General features: G+C 38.2%; 1 protein-coding gene across 1 annotated transcript in view; it reads right to left on the reverse strand.

The window, feature by feature from the left end:
* The window catches only part of STARD9 (StAR related lipid transfer domain containing 9), a 94,269-nt gene that overhangs the window by 62,896 nt on the left and 4,730 nt on the right, over positions 1-26,643 (reverse strand). Inside the window, exons 2-3 of the mRNA XM_064713867.1 lie at positions 19,315-19,384; positions 17,905-18,021 (exon numbers count right to left, since the gene is read on the reverse strand). Coding sequence (XP_064569937.1) covers positions 17,905-18,021; positions 19,315-19,384 — 187 coding nt within the window. The remainder of the gene's footprint in view (positions 1-17,904; positions 18,022-19,314; positions 19,385-26,643) is intronic.

The following is a 26,643-nucleotide window of genomic DNA, read 5'->3' on the forward strand; positions in this document are numbered from 1 at the left end:
GAAAAAAAAATCCAGTAAACTTTCAGGTACAGCATGTAATGCCAAGTTTGCAAATGAAGGGATCAATATTGATAAATAAGCATTTTCTGCCACTCAGGGCTTTTTTCCCCCAAGTAACTTCTGGAAAATAAGACTTCCATTTTGCTTTGAGAACAATGAACAAGCAAGGACCAACTTTGACTGAAGCAGAGGAAAGGGGAGGAGAAAGCAGAAGGAGGAAGCTACAACTTTTAGGAGCAACAAGTTAACAGAATAGTTTATTGAGTCTTATTTGGACAGCATGTATTTTCTTATTTGCCAGTGTCTGAAATGGTCAATGTGTGATAGTAACATTAGGACATGAAACCCAACTTGGAAATCTCAGAAATTTCAAGAGAGTTTACTTGATAAAGGCAAAAAAAGGAACATAAAAGGATTTCTGAATAAATAAAATTGCTACTTATTACTGGCATAGTCCACAAGCATCAACATTGACAACTCTCCAAAAGCAATCCAGTTTTACTGAAGTACATTAGGCTAAAGTTCGAATACTAAGATAAATTCCCACAGCTAATAACAAGGACCAATATCAAAAGACAATTATCTTCTCTCACAGCACAATTTAAAAATTGCCTTTAAAACACCCCAGTTTAATGAAAGTGGAAAAGACTCAACTGAAGGAAGACACACAGCCAAAAGCTACTTTTGACCACAGAACCAACAAGTGACTTTACAAAGGTTGAAAAAACTTGACAGCCTGGTTTCCATTAAAGATTTGCCATGCAAGCAAGACAAGGGAAAACTTTGTCATCAGTAGATAGAAAGCTTCAGAGTACCAATATAACTGCAGCAGACACAGCTACAAAGTGAATTAAGTATTAAAGAGGTGCTCTTATTTACTACACCCACAAAATCACACTCAGCCAATAGGTCAGGGCAGTTTGAGTAACTGTATGAAGTCTGAAAGGCTCAGTCCTGCAGTATCTGTTTGCCACAGTCTCTAATATGAATTACAGACATGCTGTATCTTATTTTGTGTGTTTTCCTTCCAGAGTCTTGCTCACCTCAAGCTGTTGCTGTTCGGGTTACAACTAAATCATGTTTAGTTAAATTGCTCCTACATCTCAAATGTAGCTGCCAAGACTCAGATTTAAGGTGAAAAAATATTTCATTAAATAGAATTATACAGGACTAAGCAATTCCCGCCAAAATAATGAAAGCCTTTGTCCCACAATCTTCACAAAATCCTCAAGATTAATTAAAATAAAAAAGCAGAAAGAGAAGGCAAGGAAGGAATATGTAAAAACAAATCTAGGAGGTTGTTGCAATAACGCAAGGCTTTTTCTGCACGTGTTTTGTCTTAACAAATGTTACACAAATGTCAGCCGAAGGGCTTTCTGTACACGGGCAGGGAAGGCACAAGCACAGGGAAGCACATTATGCTGATCAGTTGCACAGAACCCTCCACTGTGACATTTGGATTACTTCAGCAACATTACTCCTTGCTTTGAATGGGATGGAGCGGAAGGGGGGAAGGATCGGTCGGTTAGTTTGGGAATGCTTTTTCTCTCTTTACAAGAGGCCACAGCTTCACAACCAGGATTATTTCTTTTCCTTCTCTCTGCCCTGCCTTTTCAGTTCCTTTTTCCCAGTCCGACCGGAAGCAGGGCTGTGAAAGGGACGGCTTCTCTCCAGCTCAAGCAGCTTGGCCCCTGGCAGAGGCATTTGCAGCAGAACCCAAGAGACAGTTCTGCTCTTGGCTCTGCCAACAGACTTCCTGTGTGTCCTGAAATCCCTTTGTGCTTTAATTCTCCCTGTGAGAGACAACAATGGTCTCTTTGTTCTTCCTATCAGGTGTAATTTTTTTTCCAGTGGAAAAGCTGTCTGCTCTGTGTTGTCATGTACAGACACACACTAAATGTTACAGCATGAAAGTTCAAGCTTAAGCCATAGAATAAAAACGCTAGGGAAAGACACAGAGAATATTTGACAAATCTATTGGTTTCCTGGGTGGAACAGGAGGGAGAATATTGGATTCTGATTAGGGTGAGTGGTAGCTTTACATTTCTGCCATTTTATTGCTGAATAAAATAAAATTCAGCAATAAGCACCATGAAACGGGGGGCATTCATGAAAACACATCTTATTCACTCATTAAAAAAATCTCACCTTTTGAAAAAAGGAAAAAATCTCTGCTCACTTTATCAGCCCAATTTATAAATTGTGCGTGTGTATTCTCATCTACCTGTACAAAAGGATATACCTCTCATCTCTTTTCCTTTCCAACAGGGATTCCTATTGTGTTATCACTGATTTATAGAAGAGGAATTTTAATGTAATAGCCACATAATCCAAATTCTACAGCATTTGACACTGCATCAATATTGATTTAGCTTAGCCCAGCTATATTTGTCATAATAAAGCTTTATACACTGAAAAACACCAGACAGTTTTTGGCTTCATTAATGAATACTTTAAGATTCACACATAGCATTTTGTGGTTTTGGGGTCTTTAAAATAGATAAAAACTTCCATAAGCATCCTTAGGGAGAGGAAGAAGATTGGAAATAAATTGCTAGCTACACACAACTTGCAACAGTTTCTACAAACCACTTAATGAGTAGATGAGAAATGAAGCAGTTTCATTTCTCTGTCCCAAGAACCTGAGACTACAGGTTTGAGTGCTGGGTTGGATATTAGAGGTAGAGATTTAATTTCTGTGCTGCGCATCTTCAACAGCAGAACAGTAACACTGGGACTCAGACCAGTGCCAGCAACACCCAGGAAGGAAAACTTTTCCTGAGTGAATTCTGGACCAGACCATTCAATAATGAACTGTGCGGGAAGCTAAAACCTTCAGCTTTCCAAAAGGTCTAGCTAAGGTTAATGTCGCAGCTGGAAGAAGTAACACAATATTATCTACAGTTACACTGTTTTACTCCATGGCCAGATGTTTTAGACATCTCATTCCCCTGCCCCTGATATTACCTCATGCCAGAAAAATAATGTAAGCTGTCACTTTAAATGTTGTGATACCATTGTTATCTGTGCCTGAATGACCACTGAAAAGAAATAAGAATTAAAAAAAGTAGAGCAGTTAATTTTACTGATACCCTTAAAAGAAGCAAAATAAATACCGTGAGAGTTAAGTGGTTTTTTTTATGATGACTGAATGATACCCCTCTTACAATGAAGAGAGCAAGGAATAAACGATGGATTATAATGAAGTTATAAATATCCTGCATTTTCTCCCACTGCCTCTAGCTCTTGGCTAAGATCCCAGGTCATTAGTGGATGTCTGTGATTCCATGTGAAAGGAAAGTAAAGAAAAACAACATGAAATTACCAATTTTTTTTTGACAAGACAGCAGAGATAAATACCCATCTGTGTCTCTAAAAATAACTGCCCCTTAATTTTGTGAGAAGACTGAGGATGCAGATGGAAAAAAGATTGTTCCTTGACTTTATTACCAGGAGGTAGAAGGAAAAAGTAGTGATTTAAATTTTTCAGTAATTCAGTAAGGGCTAACAACTGTTTGAAATACTCAGACAACAGCACAATGACACTATCAAGACAGATTTCTGCTTTTTTTCCCTTCAGCTGGGAATGGGTACTCTCTTTTCATATGTCATCTAGCTCAATTTGATATTTTTGCTGTTAGATCACTAACTCTTAAAATTACAGTACTGGAAAACAATTCTTAAGCCTATAAAATGTACTTTCCCAGTCATCATCTCTATTTTTAACCTTCATGCAAGAGACCAAAAGAAAGTAAAAATTAAACAAAAGAGATGACAAGACATTGGAAATAGTTATTTTTATCAATAATTCTTTTAAAATGCCAGCAGAAATTCTACAAGGCATATTCTGTGTATAAAACTATCACCAATGGCTGCATTTCAATGGTACTCAAACCCAATGTGCTTCACATCATGCTTCTAGAACTAAATTTTCTACATTTGGCATTATTTAATCTGGGGTAACTTTGCAAGTGCTCATGGAACTCACTGGTGCTAGTTCTTAACTTTACCTCAGGTTTCAGTTTTTCACAATTGCAATGATGAGACTTGGAACCACCCTATAAGCTGAATCTACACTACAACATAGATATTTGTAAATTGTGATGTTAAACAAGACGTAGCAGTATATTTTGTTAATAAAGCAATCCTCATTATCTATTAAAAAATTTATGCTGTTACTGCATAAACCAGAAGCATTGGCACTTTACTGCAACAGTTTCTTGTTTAAAAGAAATTACACCTCCATAACTAGGGAGATGAGAAGGATGCTTGTTATAAAAGACAGCAGTTGTCTCTACTTCTATTTCACAGGAAGAAAAAAAACCCCTCCTAGTTTCAGGCAACAGACTTAGGACTATATCTGTTTTAATCACTAGAGACATTTTTATTTCTGTTTCTTGCTTACTTAAAATAAAGACATAAAATGGACAGTTCTTAGAGTATTTGCCGGGCTTACAGGTGTGTAGGGGGATAGAATATAAGTAAATAAAGATAGTATAGACAGTAATCTTACCTCCTAAGGAGTTGCAGCTGAGCTAATTTTTAAAGATTAGGAGCAGGCCTGATTTTAACAGACCACAGCTGTAGCCAATAAGAAGAAGTGTTATAGAAGAGTGTTACAGAAGAGTGGATTGGTTGGTTGGGGGAACTGGAGTCAGTTGGTTACTCTGAGAAGAAGAAAGAGTCAGTGCTTAGAGGAGCTGCCTATGAGAAACATCAAGGAGGCATGAAACTCTTGCACTAAGGAGACAACAGTATGAAACCTTTGCAATGTAATGACAACACAGGTGCACCATAAATTGGGTAGAAAACTGGCAGGATGTCTAGGCCATGAGAGTGGTGGTCGATGGAGTTACATCCAGTGGGGTTTTCCAGGGCTCAATACTGCGGCCAGTCCTGTTTAATGTCTTCAATGACCTGGATGAGGGGACTGAGTGCACACTCAGCCAGTTCACAGATGATGCTGATTTGGGTGGGAGTGTTGATCTGCTGGAGGGCAGGAAGGCTCTACACAGGGATCTGAACAGGCTGGATCAATAGACCAGGCCAATCATATGAGGTTCAACAAAGTGAAGTTCCAGATCCTGTACAACCAACCCAGCCAGCACTAGAGGCTTGGGAAGAGTGGCTGGAAAGTTGCTCAACAGGAAAGGACCTGGGGCTGCTGAATGATGCTGGCTGAACATGAGCCAGACGTGCCCAGGTGGCCAAAAAGACCAAAGGCATCCTGGCCTGTGTCAGCAATAACATGGCCAGCAGGACCAGGGCAGATTGTTCCCCTGTACTTGGCCCTGGTGAGGCCGCACCTCAAACCCTGTGCCCAGTTTTGGGCACCTCACTACAATACGGACATTGAGGTGCTGGAGTGGGTCCAGAGAAGGGCAATGGAGCTGGAAAAAGGTCTGGAGTATGTGACCTATGATCAGTGGCTGGGGAAGCTGAAGTTATTTAGCCTGGAGAAAGGGAAGCTCACGGGAAATCGACTAATTTTATGCTTGTCTCTTGAAACACCTACCTGACAGGTCTGAACTAAAAGTGCAGCTGATGTCCACAAAAAGGATGGGAAGGAAAAATCTACACATTTTATGAATTCAGATATGACTTCAATGTATATTGAGAAGATCAAGAACCACCAGTCAAATCCCCAAAAGCAAATGTCTTGACTGTGATTCAGCTCTTCAAATATTCTTACAATATTAAAGACTTATGTTTGGTTTCTTCTAGTGAAAAAAAAAAAAAAAAAAAAAAAAAAAGAGAATGTTTTCCATAGTATGTCCCACAACTTGAAAAAGAAATAAAAAATGGTTTGGAGCTGTACAAAATCCTATGGAAAAAAAGTCCTTTCTAAATTTGTATGGTTTTTAGCAGTTTCCAGGAGAATCCAAATAATGGGAGGTAATTTAAGGTGATTCACGAATTCACAGAGAGGTTTTGGCATCCTATTCTCAACAATATCTTAAGAATGAAGTTTGACAGGGCTAGTGGTTCAGTAAATTGTTATTTCTGCTCTTTTTCAAGGACATTGGAGCTCTGTTCACTTCCAATTTACAAGGACTGCATATTAACTGCCAAAGCTGCCCATGAGCAGCCACAGCTCACCTAACTAGAAATGTTACACTAAAAAAAAGGTGCAGAGTACCAGTTTCTTTTATTTCAGCTCTCCTAGGGGCAGAAATTACTCAGGTTGGACAGAACCACTGTTTCATACTGTCATTCTCTTCCCTGCTCACTTCATTCCACACCAGCCTCAAAACTGGGCAAGGCACACTATGAAGATGGTTCAGTAGTTCATACTATACTTTGTTTAGCTATCATAATGCAAAAAGCAAGATGGTTCATATCATCTGTAAAACTTCGACGAAGCATTTGTAAAATTTATAAGAGCCCAACTATCCCAATACTCCCCCAGGGCAAAAGTTAATACTGTATATTTTCAAAAATTAAAAGATGCAGATCTTCTAAAAAAATCAGTAAAAACCGCAGGCATCAGAACCAGAGAATCTCCATGTCTCAATTAAGGTCACATACTTGTGTGTCATTACAAGCCTAGTAATAACCAAATCATTGGTATTACCAAGATAAACAAAGACCCTTTGGCAAGCTGTCAAAAAGAAAACAATTCATAGTATAATGGCAAGGCACTGCCTGTGAAGAAAATACTGGTTTTTCTCTCTCAGACATGATGTTTTCTGGGGTAAAAAAAAAACCTAAACTTTTAAAATATTCAGAGGAACATATCTGATTGTATAAGAAAACCAGAATTTTTTCTCCCTAACTAATAAAATACATGAAAAGTTGTGATACAGAAAAATGGCACAGAATGAAGAAATCTCATCAGCATTGAAAGCTCTTGAAGATGCATTAAATATTGTTCCTTTACAAATTAGGATTTTATGCTATGCAGCACACTAAAATGGGTAAGAAATGAACAAGCAATGAGCAGAGCCAGATGCATGTTCAGAAAACATATTTACAAAGGAATGAAATGTGGGAAATTAATGCATTTGCAGGATTTAGCTAGCTGAAGGTTGCTTCTTCATATTCTTTTCAGCTTCTTGCTACAATATTCTATAATGAGGTATACATTTTGTCATTTTTAGTTGCAACTTGATTGTCAGTTCCACCCCAACATACATTTATTGTACTGAGTATATGCTAAATCAATAAATTTTAAATACATGTCTCAACTCTTTTTTAATACAAGTGTCTTATTACAATAAACGTATTAAAATAAATGATTCAGAAAAAGATTCACATAAAACCTCAGGATGGTCTCAAATATGCCAACCTATTAATCTATATTTCTACTTGCACTACCTTTTCTTTTAGGTAGAGAACAGTCACATCATTGATTCAGCTAGAGATTCAGATACTAGAAAATATTGTTACTGTTTCAAAACACTAGAATATAATGACCCTGTGTTGAAGTCAATAGGTGATTTGCAAACAGCTGTGCTGTTTAAGATGACCATGCATCTCCCTGGGAATTGGGTGCAGACTCTCTCTTTTCAGTGTAATGACTTCAGCAGAAGCATTGGGTATTTCTTACATTAAGGATCTGTATACTCTGCTCTCACAGCAAAAGAAGGCCGCAGTATCTGCAAATTCTTTAAAAATGGCTGCCTGCTTTGATCAAAGCTGTCCAAGCAGGTCAAAATAGCACACAGTACAGCAATTTAAAACATTTCACTTCTAACAGTTCTTTTTTTATTAGTCCCTCAATCACTTTGAAAAAGTCAAAGCCTGACTTGAAAAGCATACTTTTATAATATTATTCTATGTGTAAGATTGTTTCTTCTATTTCTGTTATCAAATAATTTCTCTCCCCAAGTCCTTTTTTCTCATTTTTAGAAATTAATCTGTTAACCAGAGTCTGACTGCAAGAAAGGCAGACTCTGAGATTCTTTCCCAACTGTATCAGCCCCAGAAAAACATTACAATGTACATGCTGCTAGTTATCTTGTGGACCACATATTTAAAAAAGAAAAAAAATTCTTAATTTCTTGATACTCACTATGAAGCATAGCTATGCAAAAAAGGTGCCAAAGTGCATGCAACAAATTTCAGCCCCCATAATTAACTCTCCACCCCTAACCCACAACTCTTCAGCCAGCTCCCATCAGCAGCAATTTAAACATGCCCAGCCCATATGGCACAGAACAGCCCATGCTCAGACTATCAAGAGCTCTCAGCCTCCAAGGCAGGGTGGCCACAGCAAAACTTCTGGTCCCTGCCGGTTCCTGGGCTGTGCCTGCAAATCATTACCAGCAGTTGCATCTGTCCCAGGCCAAACAGCACCAGGAGCCACACTAACAGTTCAGCACTATGGATGACCCAGCTGCAGTGCCCATGGAATATTCCCTGGCCCCAAGGAGGGCCTCTACACTTACAGCTGCAGTTTGCTATAAGGAAAAAAAACTAGAATCAACCCTTACAGCTGCAGTTTGCTATAAGGAAAAAAAAAACTAAAATCAACCCTTACAGCTGCAGTTTGCTATAAGGAAAAAAAACCCTAAAATCAACACTTAGATGATAAAATCAGGGGCAAAAGATGACCTTTTAATCAAATGAACTTCTAATCTCTTTTGGTTCCTCTTTCAACTCAACACGCCAATGAAATTTCAGTTGCAAAAAGCCTCTTGCGTTCATAATAAATGGAATAGAAAAAGATTACATTCCATATATTGTAATAAGCAACAAATTTATGCAAATGAGGAGCAGTAGGAAGCGAGACAATAAAAGCATTGTGGTGTACTGAGCACAGTCAGACACACAGAAATGATGTAAAGGAAAACATGAATAGCTGAAAGCAAGTTTCTTCAATCCTCCAAAATCTTTGGTTTTGGACTAAATGTGTCTTCAAGACATTGACAGTTCTTTGGAGTTTCTGATGAATTTGAGTTTAAGTTAAAAATATAAAAGCTACCTGAACCCAGGCTTTAAATTATCTTATTTTCCACTCAAAAATCAAAACAGTTGCTAATTTTCTGAATATGGATTGGAAATTCAGTTTCAATTTCTAGGTTTAGAGCTATAAGACACATTAAAAATAACAAAGAGATACAGCAGTGTTAGCTGTCAAAAACCCCCAAACGATCAAAAAATAACAAGTAACAGCCTCAAGTTGTGGACTAAAGCATTTCACAATCATTACAGAAATTAGATTAATTTAGACTTCAAAATTATAACTGGCTCCACAAACCCTTTCATTTGATTGGAATTTGAATGTGCTAGAAAAGAAAAATACTACCATTACTTCAATGATAAATTCTTATCAACTCTGTCTCTAGATCTTTAACATGATTCAATCTTTTCTCCTACTTCAAAACAGCTATAAGAAATTTGGTCATTTGGGCTCTCCCACCTAGTCATATTCCAAATGAAACAAAGTCCAGAGATGCAAACAGCTCTTCTAAATGACGTGTGAAACTGAAAAATATAAACTTTCCTCAAATATGCCTACTTTACATTGAATAAAAAAATTCCCTACCATTTTCTCTTTCCAGTTCTCCAATACTAACTAGAGAAGGCTTCCCTTATCCACCTTTATCTATGAAATCCTAAAACAATAAAAATCCATAAATATAAAAAAAAATAGACCACGTTAATTGATTCTGGTCTGGATCCTCCCACTTTGTTAGATTAATTGTTCAGACCTGGTGTTTTATTTGTTGGTCTGTTACATGGGGTGGGATGAGGTGCATACTCCTTAGAGAGACTTGACCCTTCACAAGAAAACCTGCCAGCAACACCATAAAAGCGCTAACTACTGATGATACAATCCATGTACACACTCTTAGGCATGTGTGTGTGCGTGAAGGGGATGGCTGAAAATGGAAAACACTTGCAGAAACAGTAGAACAGCAGCTGAGATCTATTTTAACATTATTAGGTGTAATTTTGAAAGCAATCAATCCTTATGGGAAGGCATAAAGAAACCGCCAATCAATTGAGGAAAATATTTGTTGCCATTCAGCATCTCAGGAATAAGACCTATCCAGCAAGAACTGATTGAAATGGTCCACTCCAAAACTTATTAATCAACTATTTAATGTGACAGTGATGTAATTTGGTAGACACCCCTCAAAATACATTTGTGACTCTAAAATATAGAACATCATCTCCCCTCCTTCAGATGAGAATGTCCTAACATTGTAACACTGAAGTTACAAAGAGTGAGAACTTACCTATACTGCTGTGTACATCTGAGGATGAGAAAACCTAAAATGACACACAGAATTTCGAGTTGGTGTGCTGGGGCTACTGGTAAGCATTTCTAGACTGAATTCATTCTATTCATCTTCACTCTGTCTTACACAACATAAAGGAACTGCCATTCACAAAGTAAGAAATTTGTCAGAAAAGCCACAAGTGAATGGAGATGCTAATTTTGGTTTTCACATAGAAGTTCTCAAGGGCATGCTTTTTTGGTAATTAAAAATTAAAAATGAAGCTGAATAGGGAGTCAACATTCAGGTGCTCAGATACAGCCAAAATGATGATTCATTCAGTTTGTGTTCAAGGCCACAAACACATATCTTCCTGAGGCATATCATCTTAGTTAATAGAAAAAAGTAAAAGTCAGCTACAATTAAAGATAGATAAAGTGAGCACAAATTTACACAAAAGGGAAGAGGTGCTTTTTGCTATAATATAAAGGAACTACTGCTGATCATACCAGACACTTTAATAAACAGTGACACTGGACACATGTACATTGTTTAGGTTTATCAGACTTCAGCTACTTAGGCATGCAAGTCCAGTCTCATGCCTCCAACATATCAGAAACATGGCTCATTTTCAGAGATAAACAAATAGGTTGTGTGGAACTCAATCACAGGTGTTGCAATAATATATCTCAGTATTCAATGCTAGCACAGTTCTGCCCAACTGTGCAGAAGGAGGCTGCACAGTTCTGCCCAAAATCTTTCAGAAGGAGGCTGCTCACTAAAAGAAAATAAAACCTCACACCCAGAGAATAAAAATCTCCAAACCTGGACCAGTCTCCCTGCAAAAGCCTATCAACATCCTTCTATCCACTATCTACAGAACTCACAGACCTACATGATCTTGGAGAGTTAGCTGAAGTTCAGACTAATTTTTCAGTAATTTCAGCACCCAAAAAACAAGTCTAACCAAAGTTATTCACATAGCATTGATAAGATTGGAGAAAAACCACTCCAAGTTAAAGACTAATCTTGGATCAATCTGCAGCCTTGGAAGTACCATGAATATGACTTTCCCTTCTGTGAGTAGCCATGGTGTGGAAATTCTTACATATGAACAAGCAAACCTCCTTGCAAAATAGAAAGAGTATAGAATAGTCCTTAGATTAAAAGAAGGCGAAAAAAGCCACTATTTTATGAACATGGAAGAAAAACTGTGGTCTGATTACATAGAGGAATTTAAACTGTGAATGCCCATCTGCAAGTAAGAACAATCAACATCCACATACAGCTTATCTATATAGAAGATTTTTTTCTTAAAAATATCTGTATCTCACATCTTAACCACTTAATTTAAAAAGATAAAAAATATCATCCATCCAAATAAGCATACTTTGCTGGGACTTCAGAAAGTTTGCAGATCATTATGACTTCAGAAAGTTTGCAGAACCAGCAAGTTCTTGGTTTTACTTCTAAACACGCAAGAATCACAAGATTTGTAGAAGTAATTCAAACTGCTCATGTGCAGGCTCACTGCAAACATGCACAACACCTGACCACCCAAAGAACTTGATTCTTTTTTACTTTTAAATTGTTGAAGGCACAGACCCTTTCAATAGCATTTAGTGAGCTATACTGAGTGCCTATTGTAAAGAATGTGCTCTGTGTATCTAGTAAGCAATGGTCAGTGCCTAGCAGGGAAACTATCACTGAGCATGAGCATTAGAAATGTCTCATTTCATTGTTTGTTAAATAGTTTACTGTTTTCCCTCAGCTTAATCCTTTCTTGTGTACTCTTGTTTTGGCTTCATATTTGAACTGTATCTGCACTAGGCCACAGTTGCCTATGAATGTATACAACTATTTCTATCAATTAATTCAATGCCTCAATAAATTGAAAATCAACTTGATTCTTTTTGTCTTCCAACAAAGCACGCTTTGAAGTTTGCAATTATTCCCAATAGCTCCCAGAGAAGTTTTCAGCAAAGAAGTCTTGGTATAGTCAGAAAGAATGACCTTATTTGATCACAAACTGAACACAGCAGCTGTGCTGCTGGCAGAAGATCTATAACATGCACTCATGGTGCCTTCCCTGCCTCCATCATAATCTGCTATGTACGGATCCAATTATTGCACAAAAAGCCTTTTTCTTATAGCACATTCTCCTTTTCACTTCTCTCTCACTCTGGATTGAAGAAAAAAAAATCTTGTGGATGGAATGCTTACTGCTTTTCAAATATTTCGTGCAAAAATGCCATTTTACACCCACAGCTGCTGCTGCCTTCTCTTTCTCCCTTCTTTTACAAGACAAGGAAGGGAACAGGACAGAGAGAGAAAAAACTGGAATAATTTTTCAAGGTATCTAAATTAAAAGTTCATTGTATTGTATTTTTTATAATTAGTCTCATAGGACAGATAATAGATTTTGATTTTGTCCTGATCATTTACAAGGTAATTTAAAATTTTAATCTTGCAGGGAATGCACAGAGGCACGGAAGTGTCACAAACTCAGCTTAGTGAGGAATGGCCTCTCAGGTAAAGTTGTTCAGCACATGACTTTGTTTGCACTTTAGGAAAAAAGGAAGGAATATAGTGACTTAGTTTGATGAAGAGTTGGAAAGTATGTTGCAATATTTTCCTTCTGAACAATACTGTTGTGTAACTTTTCTAAGCTTTTGCAGTTGAACATGTAAAACAAGTAAACAAATCCCTTGGGGGGAAAAAAAGCCAAAAGCCCTAGTGCCATATTGGAAACCTTGCATCCTAAACATCTGTTTCTTTATTCACTTTCCAGCTACGTTTTGACAAGCAACCAAGAGAAAAGGCCTGTCAGCCCCTTTCACCAGCTACTTTTTGTACCTGGAAATAGTATAAAACCCAGCTATGCTGCGAAGCCAGACATGATGGAAAGCACTTAGGACACTTTTTAAACAAACAAGAAATGAAAAAACGCTTCACAGGACTCATTCTATCACAGGAGCCATCAGTAATCCCCATTTCTGCCTTCAGAGCAAGGAGTAATTTTTCCAATTAATGTATTTATAAAGACAGAAATAATTACATATCATATTTGAAGATAAAGGAGCTCTTCCTAGCTACAAATGTGGAATGGACAGACAGGCACAGAGCCTGTATTACTTGCTATATAAAGTTTAGAAATAAACAACCTTTAATTGAACAGGTCTGGCTTTTGAACAATCTTGTAAAATTCTCAGTGGTTCAAATGCACGGTGGAAGTGCACCAAAAAAGGATCAAAGTTATTCTTTCACTTACATTAGTAAACAACTGCTGAAGAATAAGAAGGTGTAGGGTGAGAAGGCCAAGAAATTATGAGCAGTTACTAGATTTGCAATAAGATTTGTTTTCATACTCTTACTGCTTTCTTACTATAAACCATCCTGATTTATTAAGGTAATACTCTTCACATGGAACCCCTACATACAGGGAAATCCATAACAAAATCTTGAAAACAATGGTTTGGGTTTTTTTTTCTTTGATAGGCAGATGCTTCTCTTCAAACAAGACAATGCATTCCTTCCGTGAAAAATATGCAAGAGTATCACTCTTGTAATCACTCAGCTATTTAGCCTCTGTGCACTCTTATGTTTCTTAGATTTACCTCAAAGACAGTTATCTTTCTGTTTGGCCACAGCCTTTTTGGTCAAGGGCTTTTATGGATATATCTTAGAAGGGCCATTGAGAGTCACAGTATTACTGAGATGTATGATCTTCAGAGGGACACTGAAGGAATATTCACACCAGCATAAACCAAAAATACTGTGTCAAACCAAAATAACACACTTGTCAAGCCCAGAAGTGTAAAATTCTTTGGCCAATATGAATATAATTTGTTTAATTCTTTAGGAAGCCTGAGGAAAAAATTCTAAAGTCTAAATTATTATTTCCCTTATAAACACTATCATCTCCATCAAACTGCTGCACTAAGGTACAAAAAACTAAGCTGCAGAAAGTGCTTCAATAAAACCCAGTCAGAGTTTCGGATCCCACTGAAGTCAGTGCTGGCTGGGTCTCTGCCCACCGCGGGCACTGAGCGCACACAATGCCCGGGTGGGACGCGTGCCTGCAGGGAAGCTGGGGGCTGAAGCTGCGGGAATACTTAATGCTTGCATGTGTTCCTGTGTTTCTTGCTCTTCTGCAAATTACCCTTATGATTTTGCTTAATTGTGCTAGCTCAAACATATCTTTTTCCCCAAGCTGAAACACATTTTTTAATCGGTAGGATTTAAATGAGCAGTTATGTAAGTTTCACAACATTTTTAAATCTTCTCCTCTGCTTAGTGGATGGAGCTAAAACAGATTTGGGGAAACATTCACTAAGAGCTATATTAGGTTTTACAAGGGAAGCTCAAAAGTTTGAAACACACTGTTCTATGCCAGACAAAGATTTGACTAAGTCTAAACTTAGGTGCTTGTTTCTGAGACAGCTATAAATATCTCACAGCACTTACATAATAACTATCACATTCAACCAGCAGAAAGACTCAGGCTTGCTGATTCCACCTGTAAGAATAAAAATTATAATCCTAAATAGCACTAAAATAACATTATCACACAGTATTTTTACTGCAAAATGAAAATATATCATGAATCTCTAGGAAAGAATAGTCCTGTAATTATATAATGGCCAAAGAGTGATGGATTTCCAACATTGTCTTTGGAAAACAATCCTGAACTACACACAGGTATCTGAAGTCATCTGGGGAGGAAGGGAGTGGGAAGGAAGCAATAATCACACGAAATGCCCCCCTCTACTAAAGAAGATTTTGTACCAAATCAAAATCACTTCCCAAAAAACCCTTAGTACAAGGATATGGGGAGACAGGATGAAACAACTTCATTGTTTGCAAGTGGTAAAGCCCAGGTGCAGACAATCAGCATTTTCCCCTGTGAGACTGAACTAATTCTGTATCAACCTGTGACAGAGGAAATCTACACTCTGTCTCAAAAATGATTTCACTTTTTTGTGGGGTTTTTTGTTGTTGTTTTTGTTTGTTCTGTTTAATAGGACTTCTTTCAGTGCTATTAAAAAAATAAAAGTAAAGGCATGTAATCTGTCACATGAACATTACAGATTTTACTACATTGGTCCAGTTCCTCCTCAGTTTACTGTACTTCAAAGTCTGCCTTTCCCAAATTAAAATGAAAAAACACTTTCCCTACTTCAAAAAAATACGAACATGAATGTATTGGGAAAAACATACAAGATGGGCAACATGTAGTTCCCTTTTGGAAAATACAAATAAAGTACAGGAGGCAGGGAAAGAACAGTCTTTATAAACAGAAGAATGAATCCAAACTCATTTTCCAAACATTTGAAACTACTTACACACATGTGGCTTAAGACTCTTACAAGTGCCTTTGAAGTATTTGATCAAAGTATATAGGGAATAAAATGCATTGTGTGTACACATCTCTGAAATGCAGGATACAGGAACCTGAAGTGTACAGTGTTAATATCAGGAAGAAACTGTAAGAAGTATTCAGAGAAGCAGAGTTATATCCTTAAAATCCTACTTAAAGCACTACGGTTTGCAGTCCTCACACTATTGTTACACTGTCACAGAGTCCTTAACTGAAGAGACTCTTAGGATTGATTTTTATACATCCATCTACAAGAGGAAAAAAATAATAGTTTACTAAAAGACAGCATTCTACAAAAACAAATCTGAAGACAGATACTTTTATCTACTTTTCATCCTCAACCAATACACCAATCACATATGATAACAGTTGGCAGGACATCTTCAAGAGAAAAGTAATCCAAGGTCAGCCTGTGAAAGAAAGCTTTTACAGGATGACAGTGGTACTGAATCTCCTTTGGCTGCTGATAACATCATTGTTGTCAGCTCAGCACTGAAGCAACGGTTCCAAACATGGCATTAGTACAATCAATTCCTTCATGCAGTGTAAGAGGACAGAAAATGCCCAAAAGCATGGTAAGATTGCAGTATCCCAGCAGCCTCTTCTCAAGGACATTTGAAGTACATTTTACTGGTTCCACAATCACAAAGACAGGCAAAAAGCCCAAGTAATTCCCTCATGGCTCCAGGCCTTTCAAAACACCAGTCCATCTTTTGACTTTCCTTATCTCACACAAGGCATCTCTCTCAGCAGCCAGCAGTTCCACAGAGCAGCCCTGGATGTTCTTTCAGTCAGCATCAGGCACAAGTAAAGAAACTGCTGCCCATTTCTCAGTTTTCTATGGCCCAGGAGCTCATGGCTCCCCCACACTGTTTGTGTCAGATAAAACTGTACTGCATGATAATACAGAGTTCTCCACAGAGTCTGAAACAGCTACTCAAACCCAGCAAGAAAGCTGCACTGTTTATATTGCATTTTGCATTCCTCTTCAGTCACACTTGTATTTAATAACAACATGAACAAAAACTTACATTTGTAGCCAATATTTGTATTTTCCATTTGGCAGTTCTGATAATTCCTCTCACAGAGTAGAGCTAAAACTGACTTGGCAGGCAGGATTTATCAGCATTTCATTTGCTAAACCATTCCAGTTAGAAAGCCACCATATTGTTAACAGTTTTAAGAAGCAAGCTTCTACTTGTATTATGTGACAAACTCATAATGAACACAAAATCAAAACAAACAAGAAAATATAAACGGGGCTGGGGGAACCCAAACAGATCAACATTTAAATGTTTGGTTTTTGCAATCCCTAAAGTAGAAGTTTATCTAGTGCCAAGTACTTCAAAAAGACCATTTTATTTTTTAAACACTAAAATACTTCCCAAGCTCACAAAGCATCTTCCACACTACTGTACCAGGAAGGAAATAAAGCACAGTCAAGAACTTCACCTATAGTTATGGTAATATCCAAATGTGATAAGTTTTTCAAAAACTGACTCCCAAAAGTAAAAACAGTCCTGTGCTCATCACTACCAGAAATACAAATTTTATGGGACTAAGTCAGTCTTAAATATAATTTCTGTGAAAAACAACACAATTATACAGGTCAAAATTTCAGGAACAGCTGTACTCACAACAAACAGAAATGAAATTTGCATAATTTGGGAGACAAAACAGCAGTAAAACCTGATTTTAATGCCAAAATACGTTTGCTTATATAACAACATATTTGGATAGCTTTGCTGTGCACTGTATTTATTTGTAGATTTAATAATTCCTTGTTTATTAACAGAGTTGTAATAACATAATATTTCAATTCCAGATCCTTCAATCTTCTTTTTTATTAATTAACCAAAGCTTGGTTCTGAAGAGAGAAGGACTTTCCATTAGTTACAAGAGATTTCTGACGGTTTATCAAGGAAAATATCTCTGAACAATATGGTGTAAGTAAAGTTTTCTACCATTAAAGATGTGATTACTTCACTGTTGATTCTCTCAGAGAATCACTCTTACTTTCTTTCAGAGCTTTCTCCCACTAGATCATGACACCTGCTCCTGAAAAAAATCTCATTTTGAAGCTAGAGTCCTCAGATCATCACCATTGATGATCACTGCCAAATGTAACATATCTAAGGAAAGTGTGCATTGGCTGACAAACAAGGGTATTGCATTCCTACTGCACCTGTTTCAGACAGAGGCCTGAACACTGTGGTATTGCAAACAAAATTAGAAAAAGATGGGGGCAGAAAAGAAAAGGAGATCTCTCATGTTATCTATATCTCAGCATCTTCCTGAAGACATGGTTATGAAGGACAAAATGGGATGGGAATGTGGACGTGAAGCATCACTCACCATTTCCTGAGATGCATACTTTGGATCCTCAGGATCAACTGACCAGTAGCAGTAGTCAAAGCTGAAGGCCACAGTTTTTTCTCTAGAGTCCCAACTGCTGTCAAGTCTACTGTCAACCTGACAATGAAAGGAAAAACACAGAAAGACCAAGTCACTCTGAAGCTGAGCCCAAAAATACATTTTCCAACTTAATGGGAAGTTTATCTAGGATCCATCTTGTGGAAAAGGAATGGCATAGAGTTAAACCTCTTTATTCAATTTTCTTTGGTGCTTAGAGTGAGGTGGATAAACCCATGACAAACCTGCTAGAGCATTTTTTCAGAAGGGTTCATTTACTACAGCTAAGGTTCCCCAAGACACATACAATAGGCATAATTCAGCTAAATAAATTCTTCATAAATTCTGTGTATTAGCAGGAAAGCTTTATAAACCTTTTGATATTTCTCTGAAATTCTTCTGTTTCACAGAGAACCACATGACACAAATGAGGCCCCAAGCAATAAGAAGAAAACAATTTTACCACTGCATAGTTAAATATGCAGATCTCTTCCCCAGTTTCCCCCTTTGCTTTGTCACAGTTGCAAGCTAATGCTTCTGTCACTGGGACTGCACAATCCAGACTCAACATTTATGGGCTACTAACAATGACAGAGAAGCCTTTCTAGCACAGCAGTCAACAATTATTGAAATGAAAGGAATTGTATAAATCTTTCCATATAATCTTACCCAAGTGATTGGTAATAAAACAGATAAGCTTATGAACACTCAAAGGAGGAGAGTAACGAGTCAAAACATGATAGAAAATGAACACCATATACATGTAGCTTTGATCTAATTCATAACTTTGTTAGAACCTCAAGATTCACACTAACTTCAGCAGAAAAAAAAGCATGCAGGCTCCAGAGCTCTCGAGGAAGATGATGGCTACACTCAGTTTGTTCTTATAGCTCTTGGTCTTTTACCAAGGCCTGAAGTGCAGCTTTACACAACTTGCTCTATTTCATGCAAATCAGTTGCACTCTGAGGGGAAATATGAAAGGAGGAGAGATACAGGGAAAGAAATTATCCAGATGTTAGTAACAGTAAGATATACAAAAATTCCTAAACAATTTACCAACAGCTTTGAATGATGGCATGCAATGGCATTGCAGAGGCTTTGATAAATATAACATACAGACAAGATAGCTGCCTGTTATGTCCCTTCTCAATTTCTTCCCCCAAAACACACAAACTAACCCCAAACCAAAACAATCCTTCCCCACTCTTTTGCTGCAATAATTCTAGGGCTGTGCCAGTTTAAAATTCTCCCTTAATATTTCTGTTAGAATGATCCAATAGGCAAGCAAACAGAGAAAATTATCAGGATATCAGGATTCTTGTATGGGAAAGAGGAGACAACAAAAAGCATACCTTTATATTTCTGACTTTTGCCACTTTGTCATCAACTTCTACAATCACTCTTCCTCCTTCTGCTCTCTCTCTGGAAACAGAACACATTTTAAAAATCCATTTAAAATACAAAGAAACAGAAAGGTGCATTTCAAATTTCTAAACTTCATAAATTTATGTTTACTTTAGTAAACTGCAAATCAGAGCTATAAAACAGAAATTTCAGATATACGTACATGAGACGCTGTGACATAAAATAGCATTTGCAGATCAGCATTCAGGTATCCCAAAAGCAAGGGGCTAAAAAAAAACCCAATAAGATGGGGATTAAAGAGCTTTGAAGGGTTTTTTCCTAAATTGTTGGGATTTTATTTCTGTTTAAGAGTTGTTGCTTTTACAAGAAGGTAGAGTGGAGCACTGGCAGAGTGGCTGTGCTTGGTGGGGTAGGGATCCCTGCCACAGACTTGTGAGCCACAAGACCTGTCACATTTTTCCCCACTTAATCCCAAGTGTTTGTTGTAGTCCTCAAAAAGTACTCTTTAGGGAAAAGAGCGCCAAACAAACAATAAAACCAAAGAACTGTCATGAAATAAAAATGGACAGGACTGTTCCTCAAGTGCAAAGGAGCATGCACTCATATATACTGTCTAAATCTGTCACTGGAATCAGCTATGACTGACTACTACAGACAACTTCCACATCCAAATGGGTCATGTTAGAAAAGAATGAGAGAAGGATGTGGAAAAAGCAAAACAAAACTAACCAAACAAACAAACATCCCAAAACAAAAAATCCAAAGCAACCAAACAAAGATCCCCCCAAACCAAATTCATTTTATTTCTGGGCTGACAGCGGAATAGCTACCTGAAGATAAGGATGCTCTTATCTCTTACTTATCCCTCTCAATTATTATAATGTATTTTTTAATAAATAATAGGATAGAACAGAGGAAGAAGAGCTCAGTGTTCTAATTCTCCAACTTTAGGAAGCTAAGAGCAAGACAAAGATGATTTATATTTTCTCTATATTTTGCTTTGTGGTACACTTTCTGATAAAGTTTTGATGAAGCCTAATATCTTTGTAAAGCTATAAGAAATTGGTTTAGAAATAAAAACAATTTTTTCCTTAGTGCACTTTTGTGAAATTTTATTAAAATCAAGGTGAAGACACACTGCCATTTGGGGTTAGATGTATATATATCTCCTGATAATCTCCTGGATCAGTATCATGAGGTCAGATGAAACAAGAATTAGAAAATTGAAGCCCAGCTGACAGCTGCTCACTCCTGGCCCCAGACTTTTAACAGATTCCCTTCTATGTGTGCAGAAGTATTTAGTCCCCCACCAATTACAATCTGCCTGCACTGTGGGCTCTGACTTCAGGTGGCCAAAAGCACATCATCCCCTGCCTTTGGGTCTCTCCACTTCTCAGTTTTTACCCCATGCTTTCTGATTCAAAACAAGATTCAAAACAATGCCTTAGGACACTTAAGGCTTCCATGAAGACAATCACTGTGGCATTTGAGCTTACCAAGCATAAAGAGGTTTTAAGCACATTTCTGAGTATAGCTGTTCCCATTTTGCAGACAGAAATAGTGCTTTACCCCAAAGTCTCTTGCTTCACATCACTGATTTTTGAGGTACCCTCCCTGAGACAGACTGAACTTGGTATTTCCTGTAGTACATATTTACATATGACTCCTCACACAGACAATACAAGGACAGCTCCCAGAGATTTTGGTTAAGCTATGAGTGCTCAGCTGTTCAACACATCAGTCACCAGAGCCCCAGTCAGACCCCAAGAGAAAGGGAAACACCTTATGTACAGCTGGGTACCAAATGCTGCATTATGTACAGCTGAGCACACAACCAAGGTCTCATAAGGCTCCCTAAAGAGCAAATGAACAAGGAACAGTGCCTAAGGATACCGGCAGGGAGTACCTAAACTAGAAATGGGCAACTGATGCATTTGGCATCCTGGACATGTGTAACTTTATAGATGTTTTGACAAGCAAATTCTTTCCACTGTAAATTACTTAGGGGACTTGATATCCATGCACAAATCTCTGCCAGGTGAGCTAATGGACAAAGGTGGCATTTACCCTGTACAGCAGATCTGATTTAAGAGGCAATGGGATGTTTTGACAGAATTTCACAATATCTTAAGAGCAGCAGCAGACAGAGAAAACCAGGGGGATTGTTTAGAAGAGAACTTGCTTTGGTTACATATACCCTTTTCTTCACTGCCCAAGAATGACATTGGCCCTATCCTGCCTCCCAATCCCATAAGCATCCCTAATTTTCAGTTCTTAATGCTCCATTCTTACCAGCCTAAATAGTTCACTGAGTTCCTATCCTTCACCTCCTACACACATACATCATTCCCTACAGGTATCTGCTATGTGTTCTCAGTGACATCATGTCCATCTCGGCCAGGGCAGTCTTCAACTGCTCTGCATGTCTTGTGTCCCTTCTCCTGCTGCATTGTAGCTAGTCATAGGCTGATGTCCCTGCTCCAAAGATTCATAATCCTGCTCTTCTTGTCAGTTCTTCCAGTGTCTAACCCAAGTTACTTTTATGCTCCACAAGTAAACCAGTGTTTCTTCCTGGACACATGCTGAGGTCAGAAAACAGATTACTGAGAATAAATCAGAGAGAAGATCTTGTTCTCAGGTCCCACTCCTGGGTTTCAATTGTGACTTGTACAACACTGAGCTCAACTTCTTGAAATAATGCTCAAACAATGCGTTATTTTTACTTTAGGGGATGATGCAAGCATTATTTGGTCAACACTGAAGAATTCCAGCTGAGAGAAAGCAGATCCCTTAAAATTTTTACGTGCTATACTATTACAAGTCTTCACTGAGTATGGCAAAGAGTTTTAATTATTTAGAACTTGGGCAGAAATGGGTAGATTGAGATGGGAATCACATCAGATTTCAAATTTTAAAATCAATTGGGGAATTCAAATAAAAGGTCCCCCTAAGTAGCTTTTATATGTTTTAGAACATAATTCCCCCATAGCCTTGTCTCCTGCAACAGCTGAACTGTTCTGGGTGAAGCTTAAAAATAATTTTAAGCAACCTTAAGTCTGAAACAGGCATTAATGAATAGAGCATTTGTGCTCAAAGGGGTGAAATCTGGAATAGCTTTTAATCGTTTTAAATGTCAGGGTACTCTAGTTGCAGAAGTAAGGCAACCTCAACAACAAAGAGTGTTTACAACCCAAGCTGTAATAATTACATGAAACTCATTGCCCTCAGTCCACATGAGTTACACATAACCCTATGAAAAAGTGACTTTACTCTGTGAGTCCTTATAGACTGATGCTTTCACAGCCTACAGTCATCACTAAAGATTAAAGAAGAAATTCCAAACATAAAATATTTGAGATACAAAAAAATAGTGGATTTAAAAAAAATTATACTCATATTTACATATATACTTATATTAAAATAAACATAAACCCAGTAAAATACAAATAACATAAAATGAAACTGCCACCTTTCACCAGATAGTATCAAAGCTTCCACACTATGCAGCCATAAAGCATGATGCAGCAATCAAGTACCCTTGTTTGAGTCTCACAAAACAAGAAAGCCATCAGAAAACAGGGACAGAACTAAAATCTCCCCTAGCTTTGCATATTTACAGCATCCAGACTTTTATCTTAACTCCAGACTGTTGCTAAAAGATGCAATTCCTCTTTGCTGCTCCAGCCTCCCACATGTGTTTCCACTTTCTAGCAATCACACACCCATGCAATGACTCAGATCAGCTGTGATCAGGGAAACAAGCCTCACACCAAAATAAATAATCAGTGTGTCACAGGCCCCTCAAGCCCTTCAGAGCACTGAACCCAGCAGTCACACAACCTGCTGAGCCAAAGCAAGAGACAGGGCAGGAACACGTGGTCGTGGGAATGGAGACCCTTCCCTTCTGCTGCAGCTTACAGCCAGAGACCCAGGGGCACAAAGCAAGCAGCCTTGCCTAGGGTAGCTACCAGCCCTACAGACTCTGCGTTTGAGCTCTCTGTAAACACATATTTATATCATGCTCCATTTAGGTACAAAACAGAGAACTTGGGGAAAGAAAGCCCAGGAGGAAAAACAGACTCACAGCTGTTCTAAATATTTTGACCTTAACTCCAAATTGCAAACAGTACAAAAGCTCTCTCAGCAAAACCTGTGTTTGTCAGTACAGTCTTACACACAAGTGCAACAGCTTACATTTGAATGATAAAGCAACCCATCATCCTTAGGAATGGGTGCTCTGCTCCACAGGTAAGAAAACTGCAATTTTTGTACCAATAAAATCAACTTCAAACTACACTCCTCTAGTGACATGTTTCACTTCTGCTGCTCAGAAATCACTGTGGCCCTAACATTTAATTTTCCCCATCCTTTCCTCTCCCCCACTTCTTGAAAAATGCATGCTGTGTTTGGGAAATACCTCTCCTAAATTATTTGCCACTAAAACCAATTACTTGCACAAAGATAAAGTTAGAAACAGCCGTTAATGGTGCTTGTCCCAGGAAAGACCTGCATCTTCTCAGTCATACAAAGCTTTACAGAATTGCAGACCCAGCAACAGAACAGCGACATAAATACAGAATAGAGTGGCAGGGCCGTAATGGGTGGCTACAAGGGAGACCTGGCAGAACAAAAGCTGCTACAACAGTCCAGAAAATACAGGCAGCCCAAAGGGAATCTCATATTGTTTGCTGTTGCTATGAAAAATCACTTTTGCCGACAGGATATAAAGCTAATGCAACCCCCAGGGACAAAGACACTGCAAGAATGAGTGGTGGGAAAGAATGATGGAAGGATCAAGACCCCGTAGAGGGACACTTCCACAGCTTGCTGAATCTCAGTGAGATGAGTTCAGACACAGAAGTGCAAGGAGGTATGCAGAGCTGGAGGAAGCAGTGGGTGGAAAGAAAGGGAGAAGTTGGTTTTTTTATACATTCTAAAATTTGCCACACTTCTCCTCCGCCCTCTCAAATGACAGGCACTTGGAGAACAAAGGAAGCTGACTTTTTAAAAGTCGCCTGTTTGTTTTAGGAACACGTACATGTGATAAGGCAAAAATACTGTAGTCGTTAGCAGTAGACACGTCATGCAACAAAACAGCTTCTACAATACAGGCCAGCAAAGTACTCACCAAAGTAATCAAAAATACCAAAGCCAATATATATAACTCAAGTACAAGAAAATGTACTTGAGTTATATATATTATCTTAAATGGTTTTTTAAAGAGGCTTCAAAAATAACCCTGCAAGGTAATCACTGCAAGTACGTAATGCTTTCCTGCCAGTTCCCACCACTCAAGCTAATTCCAAACCGAATCTGAAACTGTACTGACACAGTCCCCCAAAAGTAGTGTCAAGAATATCAATCCCTCCCCTCTTGCAGAGGCTCTTCCAGAAAAAAAAGTAGCCTTCTGTGGCAGGATGTGTACCAGCAGTTACTCCCGATGGCTCTTGGACTGTCACTTCCCAGGACATGACCCACACCTATGACAGCCTACAAGTGAGACGGACATTTACCACTTGTACCTGGGGACACTTTGTGCCATCTAATGGCACACCTATGCAAGCACCATGCAGCTTGTGTATAATCCTGAAGGAAGTCAAGCCCAACTATTCCCTTGGTCATGAAGTCTAAAGATTTTATAGGAAAATTTAGTTAGTCAGATTTCTCTTTTCTTTCCATTAACAATATGTTGTACACTGTCCCTGACTCTTGTTTATTGGCAGCCTTGGCAGAACTATCTTTGGGAAGCTGCCATCTTCCCACTTCTGGAGTGATTGACCAACAAAAATACCAGAGAAACTATGCATTATTATCATCTTTGCTAGTTATTATCATCTTTGCTAGTCTCCAGAGAACACTATCACAGGAAAATGGGTTGAGGATATACCTGTTGAGACTTCATGCTGCTCCATCAAAAATTATAAAAAATATCAAAGTTTTCAGCCATTAGAGCTTCTGTACTCTACTGACAAGTCAAGGTACCTCCAACCACAACTTCCCAAACATGGCATCCATCTAATGTGTATCCTTTATACCTGCTGCTTTAACCCATCAAAGTTGACGTGTTAATAGTATGAACATCCTCACTTTGGTCAATGCAGGATTTTTGATAAGTATCAATAATCAAGTATAAATAATCTAAGACTAATTTTCAGTGTTTCTCATTATTCTCATTACCCAATACCATTTTGGATATTTCTCTTTAAAGTCAAAACTGTTTCACTGTGTCTTGCAAATGGGAGTGCACAGCTGGTCAGCAATCCTCCTACCAAATTCAGAACAGATGTTTATAAATAATTCCAAACTCTCTACTGAAGCCAAGTACACAGAGTTCACCAAGACAGCATGCTGCTATATGAGACAGGCTGCTCTAGTAATTTTTTGAGGCACCTCCCAGCAGCATGGAGCTTTCATTGCCTCTCATAATGCCTAACAAATCTGAAAGTCAAAAATCACCAGTCTTAGTGATTAGTATTATTCTTGTGTGATTTCCCTCATTCTCCTTTGCAAATACTATATAGCAAAAAAAAAATGAACATTTTGTGCAGTTATAAACACGAGGCATCTTCCCGGATAAATCCAAGTCAGAAATACTCCTGCTGATACAGCAGTGCTTTGAATTGTGGAATAGTGATGTTTTCTTTTCATCCAGAGACATGGACAGGAGGAGGGAAGGGGAGAGGAAAAAGTCTTTTTCATCTGTCATACCACCAGCATTAAAAAAAGCATGAAACAAGGAGGATGTAAAACAAGGCTACATTCCAGTCAGTGCAATTTCATCTACCCTTGATTTCACAGCTGTTTACTGAGCAATGACATAGTATAATTCAGACTTTTGCATCAAAGGAATCCTGTAAAATGCCACGTTTTCCATGCAAACCAGAATGTGGATGCAGAAGTCAGTTTTCATTTCTTGACACCAACTATTACGTGAATGGCCCGTATAGGGACCAAACCTACAACCCCAGTGCTATCAGCACCATGCTCCGACCGGCTGATCTCATCTCAGGGTCATGCAGAGTTCTGCTCTTTTAGGAAGCTAGAAAGTCTGCCCTTTATCAAACTCTGAAAACCTGGTTCATGCAACTTCAAGAAAAATACATCTGGGAAAAGTTGCTGATGCTGTACCCTTTATTAAGTAACAGATGTGGCTTATGGAAACCACCTGCTAATGCCAAGTACAGATGCTATGAGAAAAGAGCAGCCACCTTAATGATAGCTTACATGAAAATTTTAATAATGGACTAAGTAAAGAAAATAACTAATTTAAGAGAGGGAGGAAAGTATGTCAATATAACCTTAACAGGATATACAAA

Source organism: Zonotrichia leucophrys, chromosome 5 (genome assembly GCF_028769735.1).
Source record: "Zonotrichia leucophrys gambelii isolate GWCS_2022_RI chromosome 5, RI_Zleu_2.0, whole genome shotgun sequence".
NCBI lineage: Eukaryota > Metazoa > Chordata > Aves > Passeriformes > Passerellidae > Zonotrichia > Zonotrichia leucophrys.